The 17,051-nt window shown below is 52.4% G+C and overlaps 1 protein-coding gene across 1 annotated transcript in view; it reads left to right on the forward strand.

The window, feature by feature from the left end:
- The first annotated feature begins 2,401 nt into the window (after positions 1-2,401).
- STX1A (syntaxin 1A) overlaps positions 2,402-17,051 on the forward strand; it is a 303,668-nt gene continuing 289,018 nt past the window's right edge. The window contains exon 1 of the mRNA XM_019492579.2: positions 2,402-2,500. Within this exon, the coding sequence (XP_019348124.1) occupies positions 2,471-2,500 (30 nt within the window). The 5' untranslated portion in view covers positions 2,402-2,470. The remainder of the gene's footprint in view (positions 2,501-17,051) is intronic.

Genomic DNA, 17,051 nt, shown 5'->3' on the forward strand with positions numbered 1-17,051 from the left:
AGAGAGGCTGCAACTAGATTTAGACAGACTACAACAGTGGGCAGATGAGAATAGGATGGGGTTCAACATAGATAAATGCAGGGTGCTGCACCTTGGGAGAAGGAATCCACAGCATACATACAGGCTGGGGAGTTCCCCTCTTGAAAGCACAGAGGTGAAAAGGGATCTTGGGGTCATTATTGACTCCAAGATGAACAGGAGCCAGCAAGGCCAGCCATACCTTGTCATGCATCCAAAGATGCATCTCAAGCCAGTCCAGAGAGGTAATACTCCCCCTCTATGTGACATTGGTCAGGCCGCAGTTGGAGTACTGCGTCCAGTACTGGGCACCGCACTTTAAAAAGGATGTGGCCAGCCAAGAGAGAATTCAGAGGGCCACCCGCTTGTTGAGAGGGCAGCAGGACAGGCCCTATGAGGAGAGACTGAGGGACCTGAACCTGTTTAGCCTCAGCAAGAGGAGGCTGAGGGGGGACCTGGTGGCTGCCTACAAACTCATCAGGGGAGATCAACAGCAAATAGGTACAGCCCTTTTCTCCCCAGCACCACCTGGGGTGACAAGGAACAATGGTCATAAGCTGATGGAGAATAGGTTTAGGTTAGAGATCAGAAGGCAATATTTTACAGTTAGGGTGGCCAAAATCTGGAACCAACTTCCCTGGGAAGTGGTCCTTGCCCCTACCTTGGGCAAATTCAAAAAGAGGTTAGATGATCACCTGTCTGGGGTCTTGTGAACCCAGCATTCATTCCTGCCTGTGGCAGGGGGTCAGGCTAGATGATCTGATCAGGTCCCTCCTGACCCTAGCTACTATGAAACTATGAAAGCAGTGTCTGGCTGGTAAGTTTGTTCTGGGGGAAGGAAGAGGTGTCGGGGGGGGCAGATCAAGGCCCCAGCAGTGAGGGAGGGAGTGGGGCTGGGGCAGGCACTGCACAACCGGGGTGGGATGTGAGATGGAGCTGCAAGGGGCTTGTCTGGGGGGGGCTCCTACCACTGCATACACCTTGGGAGGGCATGTGGGGGCATGTGCCTCTGGATCTGTGTGAAGGGCAAGAGTGGGTTGCTGCTGTGGGCTGGGGATGTGCCGGGCACTTCCCAGCACTGGGCTGGGCCAGGCTGCACTCGGGGCAGGCGGTGGTGGCAGTACTGGGAGGGTGCTGGGGGCACTGCAGCCACCCCAAAATTTGCTGTAGCTCCCTCTTAGCACCTTCTCCCAGCACCACTGCTGCCTGCCCCAAGCGCAGCCCAGCCCAGCCCAGCCCCCCACCAGGAAGAGCCTGGCACCGCCCCAGCCCCAGCTTCACCCTGTGCACAGATCTAGGGGCCCACACCCCCCATGCCCTCCTGGGGTGCACACAGCAGTGGGAGCCGCTCTCCCCACTCCTCCAGATGAGCTGCTGGCGGCTCTGTCCTGTCCCAGCAGGGCGGCACCTGTCCCTACCCCAGCCCCAGCCCCACTCCCTCCCTCCCTCACTGTGGGAGCCTCCATCTGCCCCTCCCCCACACCCCTTCTCTCCCCCCCTTTCTCTCTCAGGATTTCAGTTTTGATGAACTAACCTTTCAGTGTGAGGGGTGTTTTAGTCAGGAAATTCCTAACAAGCCCGTATCAAAAGGAGCCTTTTGGGCCTCAAAACTAAGACTGTAGCCACGGGGTGGCGCGCCAGGGACACACCAGGGACCACAGCCCTTCAGCTCCTCAGACATGAAGGGACTGCCCTGTTCTTCTAGGTTCGCCTTGTCACCGGCTGACAAATGTCCACCCTGCAAAATAAGCAGGAGCAAATGCACTTGCTAAATACGTTGCGTTATTTTCAAGCTCGGGAATACGACGCCGTCTCTTCAGAGACATTTCCTTCTTGGCGCTGCCTACATGCAGTTGAATGTACTTGCGCTATCTTAGAAACATCTGCTTTTATTCAGACACACAACAAACTAGAAGTCTTGATTTGATTCGGCAAACTGATCTGAGCCGCCAAAGCCACGGGCAGAAATGCACCTGGCCGGATTGCTTGGGGAGCACGTCTCCCCGAGGGGGCTTCCCCCGACAGCCAGCTGAGCGCACAGACCCTGTTCTCCGGATCCCCCGGCTTCTGCCTAACTTGTCCGGCCGCCCAGAAAACACGTGTATTGCTCCAGCAGAGAGCTCGGTGCGGGAGGAGCACCCGGCACCGAGCCCCGCCACCCCGGCACGGACGTGTCCCCAGGCAGCAAAGTCTCCCAGCCGTCCCGGACCCGGGAAGAAAGCCTGAGGCTGCGGGCGGCGCCCGGGGTGCAGGGCGAGCTTCCCGCCGCAGCTGCACCAGGGCCGCCCCCCGGCCTGCGTCCGCCCCGCCCCGCCCCACCCCGCCCGGGCACGGCTCCGGCTCCGGCTGCGGCGCATGTGCCGCCCCGGCGCCTCCCTCCTCCCCCGGCCGCGCGCAGGCAGCCCAGCCCAGCCCAGCCCAGCCCAGCCCGAGCCGCCGGGCAGCCGCGAGCATGAAGGACCGCACCGGGGAGCTCCGCGCGGTGAGTGCCCGCGCCCGGTCCGCGTGTGTCTAGGGGTCCGTCATCCCGGGAGAGCCAAGGACGTGTACGTGTATGTGTGTTTCTAGGGGTCAGTCAGCCCTGGGGAGCTGAGGGTGTGTGTGTGTGTGTAAGCTGGACCTGTGTGTGCACGTGTGTGTCTAGGGGTTCATCATCCCTGGGGAGCTGAGGAGGGGTGTGTGTGTGCGTGCGCGTGCACCGTGTGTCTAGGGGCTCTCTCGTCCTTGGAGGGCTCGAGGACGGGTGTGTGTAAGCTGGACTTGCGTGTGTATGTGTGTCTAGGGGCCTGTCATCCTTGGGGAGCTGAGGACATGTGTGTAGGCTGGACCTCTGTGTGTGTGTGCATGTGTGTGTGTGTGCGTGCATGTGTGTGTCTAGGGGTCAGTCATCCCTGGGGAGCTGAGGAAGTGTGTGTGTGTGTGTAAGCTGGACCTGTATGTGTGCACGTATGTGTCTTGGGGTCCATCATCCCTGGGGAGCTGAGGGTGTGTGTGTGTGTGTGAGATACCTGGCAGGGGAAACACAACTTATCTGGGTCCATGAAGGCAGTTTTTCTTCAGCTCTCCTGGGGATAACTTCTTCTGGTGTGGTTTAGTACCCACCAAGGTGTTGGGGCTCAAAACCCACTTTATGGAAATGGGAGGCTCCTCCCCAGCTTGCTCCTGCGGCTACATGGCTGAGGGCAGGCGAAACTCGGGTGGCATCTGAACCCCAAGCCTCCGGGGATGCCCGCCAAAAGATGTTGGAAATATCTGAAGCCCCTGGCGGGGGTGGAGGATGTTTGCTGGTTGTAGGGCCACTCAGTCGCGATGCACAGGGGGTGCACGGGGGTACATGTGCACCCCCTGAGAGCACTGGTGCACCCCCTGACAGCAGCGTTCCCTGCTTAGGCAATGGGCAGGGGGGCAGGCGAGACACTGGTGCTGCCCCTGCGAGTGCCAGCCGGGGCGTGAGGGTGCCAAGAGAAGTGATGCCTGCAATCCCTCTGCACCTGATCGTGCCAACTTGGGGGAGGTTTCCCCTGCGGCGGATCGCACCAACTGCTGGCACTTCCAGGTCAGCCTGATTGGCCACAGGAGAACTCCTGCCAGCTGACTGGTCATTGTGGGGGGGGGGGGCAAGTGCCCCCCCCGACTCAGGAGGCACCAGTTGCCTACTTATGGTTCTGAACTAACTCATGGATTTGGACTTGATTTGACTTGAAACATGAAACATTTCTTAAAAAACAAACAAACAAACAAGTGTGTGTGTGTGTGTGGAGAGGTCAGTTGCCCCCTGGTTTGCAGAGCTGGGCGGGTGTTGTGCAGCCCTGGCCATGGGGTAGCAGTGGGGCTGTGCACTGCCCTTCTTGGGAAGTTGGGAGTGGTGCATGGGAATATGGCCCCACTGCTCTGGGGAAGGCAGTGGAGGAGGTTTGTGAGGGAGCAGAGCCAGCTGCGCTGGTGACCACACACACTGAAGCTCTCTCTTGGGCCAAAGCTGGGGAAGAGAGTGCGTGCGTGTGCTGGGCGGGTTTGGGACTAGCTGGATGGGGATGAACCCTGCCTGGGAGAGGGGTTCAGCACATGTGGGGGGTGCATATGCTGGCCACGCAGAGGAGCTTGTGGGGTTGTGTCTGTGCTTAGAGGCAATCTGAGGTTCCTGCCGCACGCACTTTGAGGCGGTAGAGCTCGGCATGGCAATAAGTATTATTAAATGTGACACGTTGCGCGCCCCCGGGGGAGCTGGTTGTGTGAGTGGATGTGACGTGCTCATTGATGGGAGAAGGAGGCCATTGTGCGAGTGGGCTGGACGCTCTGGGTTTGTTTTGACTTAAATAAAAGGTCTTCCCCTCCCTCATGTGGGGAACAAGGTCAGGAATAACTTTGTAAGTTTTGACAAGGTGCAGTGTGGAGAGAAGAGGTGGGAGCCTGTGTGGGTCTGACACACAAATGCTGGGACTGTGCAAATGGTCCCCCTGGGGGAGGTTGTGCAAAGAAGTGGGGAGAATGTGTATGTAGGCCTGACAAATCTTCCCAGGAGGCTTGCTGTGACTGGCTGAACAAAGGTTCAGGTGAGTGTAGCTTGACAGCAGGTTGTAGGATCAGAGGCAGACAGAGAAGTTGACAAGTGTATTCTTGTCCCTGAGCCTTCCTCTGAGGCCTCTTAATACAGATTTCCATAGGGATTTCCATAGCTGGTTTATGCCAATTTGAATATAATGCTCTGGGCCATATCTTGTTTCAAGATGTCTTTAATCAAGGGACTAAGTTTTTCAGTAAGTACACGTCTTGGGATATCCCTGTGTTTGCTGGAGTGGGGGATGGGTGTGTCATTTTGGAACCATCAAAACGCAGGCACAGGTAGCTTGTGGAAGAGCTTAATTCTTGTCTCTCTGTCATTTCTGTAATTTGACTGCGCTCACTTGTTGCATCTTATCGTATAGCATTCCTGCCCGCAGCTGCAAGTGAATCAATGCAGACAGCCCCTTATGTCCATCCACCCAGGACTCCTTTTGATACCAAGGGTCTGCTCATGCATATCCAGCTGAAGGATCAAGATCCCAGGTTGAAAGATTTTTGGGTCAGGGACTGTACTTTTTCTTGTGAATTTATACAGGATCAAGCATAATGTTGCCCTGCCCCTCAGTGGTACTTCCAGAACAGTAAGAGTACATAATGTGAGCCCTAATCTTGTCCTCAACCCTGCATCTAATGGGCACATCTTGTTTCGAGCCTGGAGAACAGGCATGCTTAGTTACACTTCCAGCAAAGGTACAGAATGAAACAAAACAGATGCAGACTCTTTCTGTTATATAGTGCCTAGGAGTTGCTGGAAGGAAGAGTTTCTAAACACCAGATCCCCAATGGCAGAGAAATCAGATATGTGGTGAAAAAATTGTCCTGTACAAGAGATTTCACATAATTACAGATATCCAGTTTGTTTTCCTTCGTGGGAATTCATATAATTTTTCCTAGTTTTAATCTTTCTATGTCTACTCTTTTAGTATATTTTTTTTAATCTTTTCTGGAACTTGTGACTCTTTTATTTACATTTTTAGCTGTCAATTTTTCCTTTGTAAATCAGTCTGTCTGACTCTTTCTCCTTTTTGTTTTCATTCTCTCCAGTTTGTTGATGTTGTCCAGATGCTAAATGCCAATTGCATATTAGTTTAGCGGAGAAGCAATATTTCTTTGGCATTATCTGTTATCGTATTGATTTTGTATTTGGCAGAGAGGATACACCAGTTTTCAGGCACAAATGACCTTCCTAATATCTCTTGTCTAACATCTAACAAGAAAGCTTACTTAATACCTCTCCCAATTAGAAAGTTGATTCAGTAAAAGGTATTACCAAGCAAATCTTGCTTCTCATATTCTCTGGATCACCATGGCTGCAATGACAATACAACACTATTATTTAAGGTACAGTCTCACTGATGTTCAGGGATCCTAGTTTTCCCTGATAAAAATTGCAAATTCTCTGATTAAAACCCCCAAATCCATGATTAAAATGAAAGGCCAAGATATATATCAGTTGAACACCATGTTTTCTTGATATATTTACATTTTTAAAGCAATTTGGAAGTCTACCAGTGCCTCAGTCACTATAACAAACTAGCCAGTTGCCCATCAGGAATGACTAGGGGAGGGGTAGCAGGGACAGAGTGCTGCCATCACCTCCCAGGAGCGGTGGGGCGGGGGTGGGGGTGGGCTGTGTGTGTGCTTGCCCCACCATCCCCTCTGTCCCCTTCAGCCAGCACCCCATACCGCTGCTGCCTCCAGGGTGCTGGCCTCTCCCCCCTGCTCCATCCCCGCCATCACAGTGGTGCTCTGCCGTGCCACTGCCTCTTGTCCAGAACGGTGTTGGAGCACTTTGGTTGTTTCAGTAACCAATCAGAGTGCTCCAAGAGAGTGACAGACAGACAGACAGATGGACTAAGCCCTTTATTATATTTGAATTAATTCTAAATGCCTATAAATTTTGGTATTTGATTTTGGGTTTTTTATCACGGAAAATCAGAGCTCTTCCTGCTCCCTTAGCTCACAGAATGCAGGTCCAGGCCCTGCACTCCCAAGCTACAGCCCCCCGGCCCTGCTGGTGCCCCTCTCTCCCCCCTACAGTGCCCTCCCCTCAGCCCTGCTGGTACCACTCACTCCCCCCAACGACCCCCTGGCTCTGCTGGTGTCCCTTACCCCACCCCCTGCCCAACCCCCTGGCCCTGCTGGTGCTCCTTGCCCCTCACCCACAGCCTCCTGCCCCACTCCAGCCCTGCCAGAGGGGCCTCTAGCTGCCAGGGCTATGGGGCCAGGGGCCCAGGTCTGCACCCCCTGCCCCCCACAGCACTGCCGGAGCCCTGGCTGCTGCCCACAGGAGGTGGTGGTTTCTGGAGTGGAGTGGAGTGGAGTGGAGCATGGAGCCTGGCTCTCCCCTCCCCTGGGCAACCCCACCCTGCTACCTCCCCTGGGGGCCTCCGCAGCCCAGCAGTTGTGACCTGGTATGCCATGGGAGAGTGAGGCTGCACAGGGAAGCTCACTGCTGCTGCAAGCTCCGCACTGCCCTAGAGAGGTGTCCCCTGGTCATGTGGGGGCAGCGGTGTGGGGTTTTGCCTCTCGCTGCTGCTGGGTAGGCAAGGGGCATGTCGTAGGAGCAGCATGGAGCTCACAGCAGCAAGGAGCTTCCTTGCACAACCCCACTGTGCACCAGGTCATATCCACTGGGCTCTGGAGGCCCCAGGGGAGGGCAGCAGGGCAGGAGCCTGAGCCCGCAGTGGGCAGCCTGTACTTGCCCCGTGCTTTCTGGCCCTGGGCCCCAAGCCTCAAGTATCCCCCAGCTGGGCAGCAGCCCTAGCCTCAGCCTCCCTCCATCCCTATGGGGGCCTCAATCCCCCCCGCCACTTACCTGCTGGAGCTGCCATCCAGGCTGCCTGGGTCCATATGCACATATATGCACATGGCGCTCCCTACCTGACCGTCCTCCTCCCACCCTCCCCAGCCAGCGTGCAGAGAGCTCTTTGCAAAAGTACAAAATCCATGGGTTTTTCCATTAAAATGAAAAATCTGCATTTTTCTTGGGTAAAGGGGGAAATCTGTGTTTTTCTCTGTTTCCCCATGGGAAATGGAAAACCTGGATCCCTGACTGATGTTACATTGAATTTCCTTTCTCTTCTTTTTTTACGTGATAGTTGCATACCTATTGCCCAGAAGTTCATGGACACTGTTGCCACCATTACACATCTGATTTTCTCTTCACTGTCGCCAGCACAACATAAATTATGTGACCCTGTGACCACGAAATGACGTTGGAGAATCTCAACTTTTCCTGGCACAAAGCTATACTTCTAGCCTTTATGGTTCCAAAAGAACTTTGAAAGCACGAGTTTAGAGTAATTAGTGATGCAATGTCTGTTTAAGTTTGCAGAAAACCAGATACAATGGCTCTGAGAGATGTGTACTTCCACATCCACGCCACATTCAGTGTTCATCTGAAATCTAATGATGCTTCTAAGTGTAAACATTAAAAACTCTGTCAGTGTTGATCATGTAAGAATGGAGGGGTAGCTAGCCATGTTAGCCTGAAGCGATGCAGAAGGCAGGGTAGATTTGCATCTTATAGATTAACCAAATCGGTGATGTACAGTATCACCTTTCATTAGCGGACTTACTTCATCAGATACTGGGAGGGAACTGCAGTCTCTTCACAGCACATGATGAAATAAATCCACTGTTTACAAAAACTTTATACCTATGGTGGTCAACCTCATGGCCTTACAGGCCAGATAAGTGGCACAGGGATGGTCTGCAGACTGGATTCTGCCTTGTGCCACCTGGGTTATGTCTTGCATGGCTGGATCTGGCTTTGTCCCTCCCAGATCCCACCTCACGCCACTCAAATTGGGCCCCGCACACCCAGTTTGAGCCTTGCACTTCCTGGATCCCACCTCGCACAACCTGGATTGGTTCCTGCATGCTTGTATCGGTCTTTTTGCTTCCTGGATCCAGCCCTGTACTGCCCAGATCTTGCCTTGTGCCACCTGGATTGGGCCTGCACATTCAGGTCTGGCGTTTCACTGCTGGGATCCAGAGGCAGAGGGCTGAATCCAATCTCGTGGCACCCAAATCCATCCCTGTGTGCCTGGATCTCACTTTCTGCATGCCCAGATCCTACCTCACACTGCCCTGGCCCCACACGCCCAGACCTGTGCTCCCCTAGCCTCGTGGAGCTGATCTAACATGCAGGGCCCCCCAGGGGCCCAGAAATTTGGTAGTGGGGGAGCTGTGGTTAATGCTGCCTCTTCTCCCTTGCTGCCAAATTTTCAGATCTGTGAGGAGCCCTGTGGCAGATCATATGGCTCTGCAGAAAGGATCTGCCACACAGGCCGGGAGTTGAAGATCCCTGCCTTACACTGTACATCTCTGATTTAGTTAGTCTATAAGGTGCAAATCCACCCTGTCTTCATGTTAGAAGAAACATCTAATTAAACTGCCAACCTCCTCTAATGTCTCACCAGTTGCCACTAGCCCCGCTGCCAAAATCTTCAGCTTCCCCTTGATAACTTTTGTTACGCAGCTACTCACTGTGTGAGAACCGAGTTAAATGGGCTGCTTTTGCTATGAAAATAGATCATTCCTAGGCCATGTTACACTAGCCAAAATGTATATAGTGGAAGCTCCCTATTGGGAGTTGAATCCTGTGGTGCTGTGCACTAAGGTTTCTGAAACAGTACCGTTTTGTTTTGACTCTGTTTCACCATTTTGATGAGACAGTGTTTCATTCTGAGTTTTGTTTCATTTTGAAACCACTGTTCTGTTTCGTTTTGTCAAAACTGTTTCACTGTTTTGATACTGTTTCGATGTTTCGCCCATAGACTATAATGGGGAAGCATGAAACTGCCTATAACTTTGTCATCTCCTGCCCGATTTAGATGAAACTTGCAGGGATGGTAGCCCCTTCTGAGGTTCTGAAGTCTGCCAAGTTTCTGGGAAACTGCACCTTAAGCTGCTGACAAGCAAGACTTGTGACATGGGTGACACTGTGTGTGTGTGTGTGTGTGTGTAAGGCACGCCCTCACGCTGGGGCCTCTACATGACATGATTGTGTGCCCCAATGAGGTCTCCTCCTTCCCTACAGCCTCAGTCCTGTCCGGCACTTTAAATGACAACAGGTAAAATAATAACTTAGTGAGCAGCAGGACTGTAGCATCAGGCAGCCAAACTGTGACAAAAGCCTTTCTTTCCTCTCCTGCAGGAGCTGCTTCTCCAGCAGCTGCCAGAGAACTCTCCCTGCTAACCCCAGCCCTGGGGCTTAGATGTGCCCAGGGCCCTGCATCTTTCTGGTCAGGTGGTAGGGGTGTTGGTCTAAGGACGTGGCAATGGCAGACAAGGTCCTTTGGGTCAATCTAAACTGGTTTCTTTTAGCAGACCAACTGAATAGTTAAAGAAATATATCTTAGCAAGCTTTCGAGTTGAAAAACCCTTCATCAGACTGAGGAAGCACCTGTAGTTGGTGTATGTGCTGTTCCTGGATGGAAGGAATAATAAAGAAGCCAGAGGCTGGCATGCAATGCAGGCAAGAAAGCCAGTCAGTGAAAATGGAAATGGAGGCATCAGGATGTAAGGAACAGGCAGGGTGGGGAGGGAAGGGGGATGTAGCAGCGCAGGTAGAAGTGGAGAGGTACCTGGGGAATCGGATATCCGGCAGGTTGTAGTGTCAGAATTCCACTGTCTATATCGAGTCCATGAGTTTCTGTACCTATTGCCTAGGAGGCTGATGAAGTTCAGTTTATAGGCTCGTCTGTGAAAAGTGGTTTGTAAATTCAAGCAAGCACTAAACCTCATCACCAGAAGCCAACTTCTTACAGCTCAAAACACACTGAATGGATCCAGGCCATAACATGACAAGACATGCAAAACCTGCAATATCTCCAATATGGAGATATTTTCACAATACAGTACATATCTCCATCAGGGCACCAGATGTCCTGACAGACAAGCCTATGAACTGTACTTCATCAACCTCCTAGGTACAGAAACTCGTGGACTCAATATAGACATTGGAATTCTGACACACTGCAACCTGCCAGACATCTAACTCCCAAGGTACCTCTCCACTTTTACTTGCGTTGTTACATCCCCCTTTCCCCCTGCACACCCCTGCCTGTCCCTCACCCCCTGACACCTCCATTTCCATTTTCACTGAGGCTTTCTTGCCTACATTGCATGCCAGCCTCTGGCGTCTTTACTATTCCTTCCATCCAGGACCAGGAAACACACCAACTGCAGGTGCTTCTTTAGCCTGATGAAGGGTTTTTCAACCCAAAAGCTGGCATCACAGGCACCTAAGCTGAGCTCACCTGGAGCCTCACAACTCCACTGCAACCAGCAAGCCTCAGGTGTGCCAAAGACATGACAGGTCTGGGCTTTACCCAGTCAGGACTGTGTGTGTGTGTGTGGTGGCTGGAGGTTATGGCACCTCCTACCCACCTTTCAGCAGCGGGATCCTCGGTCCTGGCATTTCCTGGGGCTGCCGCGCCACCAACAGTCCCACCAGGCCTCCACGACCCTGGCAGAGTGCAGTTTTAGTGGTCGTGCCCAGGACTTGGGGCCTCCTCCTTCCCCATAGTCCCATCCCATACCTCCAAGTTCATCCTGGCATGGAAGGTCAGCAGGGACATGTTCTTCCCCAGCCATGCCCTTGGCCCACATTGGCAGTGCCTGTGGTGGAGGAGGAGACTGGCTGGTGGATGGTGTGCTAGTATGGGACAGTGGATCCCCCTCTTCCACTTCCCCCCACCTCTGCCATTCTGCCTCCCTGACTCTTCACCAGCACCTCCATTCACTGATCCAGAGTTTGGCTGCTGCATATGCTGCCCTTCACCCTCAGGTCACACATGGTGGTCAGCACATGGACTGTACTGGACCACAAGGGATCAAGCCATTTCCTGATGCCCAATTTCAGCTGCATCACCAGTGCCTGCACATCTGGTAACAGCGACTTGCCCCAGCCAGGAACATTGATCCCCTGTAAGTGCTCCATTTGGCTCTGAAGTTCCCTCACTATAGGGATCACCTGGCTAAGGAGGGCATCGCCAGTGCTGAAGGTCTCAGTGGCCTCAAGGAAGGGCTTGAGGGCCACCAAGATCTGGGAGATGGTATCCCACTCATCTCTGTTAAGGGTGCTGCTGAGCCAAATCTCCCCGAGCAAGGCCATCTCACAGACGGCTTTCCGCCGCTCAACCAGCCTTCCAGAATCAGGAATGCTGCAGGATATTCAGCTCTGCTTGTTTGTCCTGCAGCATCTTGCCCCCCTTGATGCTCCGGTGGAAGTAGCCTGCCACCTTCCTGCATTTGGAAATGAGCTTGCTGGTGGCACTGACGCTGTCACCAGCAGCCCTATCTCCCTCCAAGGCGTCCCTGACAGTAAGGTGGAACTTGTGTGCCACACAGTGAATGCCAACAAGGTTGGCACCATGGACCACCTTGACCATATTGGCCCCATTGTCGGTGACCATGAACCCACGGGTGAGCTCGCCCTGCCCAGCAAGCCATCCCTGCACCGGCCTCCATGATCTTGGTTGCTGTGTGGGGCTCATCCATCACCTTGGCTTGAAGGAGAGCCCACTGATGACTTGACTGGTTGCACCAGTGCCCTGCGAGGGAGAGGTAGGTATGATCTTCACCCCGGCTGCTCCAAATGTCCGAGGTGAAGTGTAAGGCCGCCCGCGGACCTGCCTTGCACAGCTCCTCCCTCAAGTACTCCCTGCATGCCTCATACAGGGAGGGTATCACCATCCTGCAGGAGGTGGTGTGTGCAGGCACTTGGTATGATGTGGCCATGAGCACCGTGAACCCTGGCTGCTCAACTAAGGAGAAGGGCTGGCCATCAACAGCAAGCATCTCCGCAATGCTTTAGGTAATCTTGCTTGGCCTTGCAACATGCCCCCATTTCTGTCCGCCTTTCCTCCACTGTTCCAGGGTGGGCTGCCTCTGCTTTGGGGGAATGGGGGCTTTGGAGCGAGAGGGGGACTTCCCTTTGGACATGCTCCCACTGGTGCCAGGCTAAGGAGAAGCAAGGGCAAGGGGGTGATGCCTGCAGAGATGCATCAACATGCCTACACAGTCAGATGGATCGCAAATTGGCTGAGGGGCTGCACACAGAGAGTGGTGGTGATTGGTGATATTTGACCTGGAGGGATGTGGGCAGTGGAGTCCCCCAGGGCTCGGTCCTCGGGCCCATACTGTTCAATTTCTTTATTAGCAGTTTGGGCGAGGGGGTGAAAAGCACCCTGTTCAAATTTGCTGATGACACCAAGATTTGGGGTGAGGTGGGCACGCTAGAAGGGAGGGACAGGATACAACTGGACCTGGACAGGTTACAGGGGTGGGTGAATGCGAATAGGATGGGATTCAATACTGACAAGTGCAGAGTGGTGCACTTGGGCAGTAAGAACCAGCAGCATACCTACAGGCTGGGGAACTCCCTTCTCGAAAGCACAGTGACAGAAAGGGATCTTGGAGTCATTATCGATTCTAAAATGAACATGGGCTACCAATGTGAGGACATGGTCAGTAAGGCTAACTGCACCTTGTCATGCATCCGCAGATGCATCACGAGCAGGTCCAAGGAGGTGATCCTCCCCCTCTATGCGACACTGGTCAGGCCACAGTTGAAGTACTGCATCCAGTTTTGGACACCGCACTTTAGGAGGGAAGTGGCCAGCATCGAGAGGGTCCAGAGGAGGGCCACTCACATGATCTGGGGACAGCAGGGCAGGTCCTACAAGGAGAGGCTATGGGACCTGAACCTGTTCAACCTTCACAAGAGAAGGCTGAGAGGGGACCTGGTGGCCATCTATAAACTTACCGGGGGGGACCAGTGGGGAATGGGAGAGACCCTGTCCCCCTGAGCACCTCCCAGAGTAACAAGGAATAATGGCCATAAGTTGATTGAGAGTAGGTTCAGGCTGGACATCAGAAGGCACTATTTCACAGTCAGGGCGGCTAGGATCTGGAACCAACTTCCAAGGGAAGCGGTGCTGGCTCCTACCTTGGGGGTCTTTAAGAGGAGGCTTGATAATTACCTAGCTGGGGTCATATGAGCCCAGTATTCACTCCTGTCCAGGGCAGGGGGTCGGACTTGATGATCTACTCAGGTCCCTTCCAACCCTGAATCTATGAATCCCTGTGGTGCTCATGTATTTTGTTCCCTTGCCCCGGCTAGTTTTGGCTCAGCAGTGCAGGCAGATGGTGTATGTGGGATCATCTGCCAGCTCAAAATGACCCCAGACCACACTACCTGCTTGCTTCTGGAGTGGGTGCATGTGTGGATGCTGCCTTTTCCCCCTCCTCAGCAGGCAGAGGCACAGCAACAGGAGGAGCAGACTCACCTGAGCCTCTTGCCTCTACCTCTACGTCAAACTCCTCCAAAGTGCCTTCTGAGGAAGGAGACTTGGCTCTAGGAGAAGCTTGAGGGGTGTGGAGCACAAACTCGGATGATTCTCTCTCCTTCCCCAGAATTTCCCTTGCTAGGACACTGAGGTCCAGATCCAGATCCAGCTCTTCCTCTGGCACTGAAAGACTTAGGATGGGAAGTGAAATGTGGGGGGAGGATTTCACAGATTTTATAGACATTAGGGCTGGAAGGGACCTTGGAAAATCATCGAGTCCAGCGCCCCCACCCGAAGGGCAGGAAGTCAGCTGGGGTCATAGGATCCCAGCAAGATAAGCATCCAATTTACTCCTGAAGGTGTTCAACGTAGGTGCTTGAACCACCTCCAGTGGCAGGCTATTCCAGACCTTGGGGGCTCGGACAGTAAAGAAATTCTTCCTTATGTCCAGTCTGAAACGGTTTTGTAGTAGTTTATAACCGTTCGACCTCGTCATCCCTTGGGGTGCTCTGGTGAACAAACATTCCCCCAGATACTGGTGGCCACCCCTGATAAACTTATAGGTGGCCATCAGATCACCCCTGAGCCTGCACTTTTCCAGGCTAAAGAGCCCCATGGCTCTCATCCTGTCGTCGTAAGGTCTGTTTTCCTGACCTCTGATCATGCGCGTGGCTCTTCTCTAGACTCTTTCAAGCTTTTCCACATCCTTTTTGAATTGTCTTGCTAGTGCTGCTTGTTGTCGTGGTGGTGGGTTATGGCTGGTGCTCTTGGAGGGGATACAGTCTCAGGCACAGGCAGTGGTACTGTCATGGCTGTCATGCTCCCCTCTCCTTGCTGCCTGTACAACTAGTGGAAGCCTCATCCCTTCTAGCTGGAGGAAAGAGGCTGCATTTTAGTTTAGTGAGGGGGAACTTACACCTCTCCCTCTACCCCCTCTTCCACCCCTCCCTGAAGACTTGCCAGTTGCCTCTCCACCACGCTTCATGGTGTGTTTCATAGTGTCTTGTCTTTATAAAAATATATAAATGTATATGTGCCTTTCTATATAAATTCTATATTATAATATGCTGCAAGATATAAATGTATAGAAGTAAAAATATATAAATTCTGTAGTATAAAATCCAATATAATAAAGAAATTGAAAATAATAAATCAATGAATATAATAATAAAATAAAAGGGTCTAGAAAGAAAGCAAAAGGTATTGCAGAATGCTACATGCCGGGCTAGCAAGTAGGACATCAAATCAATGGTAGTAGTAGCCTTTGTTGTCTAATGCTCCTGAGCTGCTGGAAGATAGCTCAGTAACTGTCAGACACCAAGGCAGAAAGCAGGCCAGTTCAAAAAAAATGCTGCCTTTTATGCTGTTTTTCCATCCCTCCCCCAGAGCACTGGGATTGGAAGGGACCTCAGGGAAGGATGACAGTCACTGGCCAGCTACACAGTCAATATGAAAACAGTCCTTCCCCCCCTCTTTCCCCTCCCTCTCCTTATGCAAGCCAAGCTTCAAAACTTGAAATGTTTCAAAACTTTTGACTGCCCTTGTTTCGTTTCGAGGCTGTTTTGAGGCCTTTGTTTTGTTTCGTTTTTGCTGTTTCGAGCTCGAAACGAGTCGACACAGCATTGAAATGAAACAGCCAGTGAAATTTCGCACAGCCCTACTATGCACTCATTAATTAATTAATTAATTGAATTAATAAGCGGCTGCCAGAAATTACCAGAATTTAGATTCAATTTGCCAAAGAGTGTATATGTCTCGAGAGTGTGTCTTTTGGTATTTTATGTGTCATCCAAATACTGGTACTTTGCATTATTTTTCCCAGAATGCATTAGCGTGTGAATCTCATGTAGTTGTTTTCTGACCTGTTTTTTAATATTTCAGAATTCCTTTGACTGATTTCTATACCTGGCTGGTGTTTGTCCATCATCCTTATATAGTTACTATTGCTTAGATGTTAAAATGTAAGGCCTCAGAAGGGAACATATAAGCATAGAGCTGGAAGGGGCCCCCTAGGCCTATGATGTTTTTCTCAGGTAGTCGTTCACCCAAGGAAACTCCAAAATATCCACTTCAAACCCTCACATACAGCTAGAGGGTTCAATACCAGAAACACGAAGAACACCCCATAGCATGGCTTGGCTGCATACAGACAGGGTTAGATCCGGCTCGTGCAGCGGGCAGAGCTTTGCTTGTGTTCGTGAACACGCTGGAGCTGAAAGCTGTGACCACACTGGAGTTGAAAGCTGTGCCCACATCACTGCCCCTTTTCTCTGGCCCCCTGCCTTCCTCCTTCCTCAGAGCTGCACCACTGCTGCTTCTCTTTGCCCTTCATTCCCCCCCTCCCTCCTCTCATTTTTCTTCCCAAGGCTTCAGTAAAAGTGCAGCTTCTAAGCTGGTGGAGAACTGTACCGGGGCTGGGCTGGGGATGTGGGGAGATGCAGGATCAGTGTGGAAGCAGCTTCTAGCTGCCTGTCACTAGTGCCGCTCCCTTCCTGGTGGAAGCTGCATTTGAACCACAACCAGGGAGCAGGGGGGCTGAGAGAAACAGTGGCAGCATGGGTACAGCTTCCAGCTGGACAGTAGTTTTGCCTGGGCTGGGACCTGGAAGCTGCTTCCATGCTGCTCTCACTTCCCCCCACCTGCCCACCCTCTCTGGCCCTGCTACAGCTCCTCTCCTGTGGAAAGCTATGCTTGCACCACAGCTGGGAAGCAGGGGGGCTTGAAGGTGTGTGGGTGCAGCCTCCAACTGCATGACTCTGAGCGCTCAGGACTCAAAAACTGGAGAACCCGTGGGTTGAAATCTTTCTGTCCTGTACTGTTATCTGCTCTGAGACTTATAAATTCATAGATTGTAAGGCTGGAAGGGACCTCAGAGGATCATTGGGTCCAGCCCCCTACACCAGGCAGGAAAGACAACTGGGGTCAGGTGATCCCAGTGAGATGACCTTCCAGTTTCCTCTTGAAGATTTCCAGGGTAGGCGATTGCACCACCTCTGGGGGGAGCTTATTCCACAGTCTGGAAACCCTAATGATGAAGACGTTTTTCCTCATGTTGAGCCTGAAATGGTCTTCCAGGAGTTTGTGGCCATTACTCCTGGCTTTCCCCAAGTGCACCCTGGTGAACAGTTGTTCACTGAGCCCTTGATGTACTCCCCTAGCGTAGTGGTA

The sequence above is a fragment of the Alligator mississippiensis genome, chromosome 14 (genome assembly GCF_030867095.1).
Source record: "Alligator mississippiensis isolate rAllMis1 chromosome 14, rAllMis1, whole genome shotgun sequence".
NCBI classification, from domain to species: domain Eukaryota; kingdom Metazoa; phylum Chordata; order Crocodylia; family Alligatoridae; genus Alligator; species Alligator mississippiensis.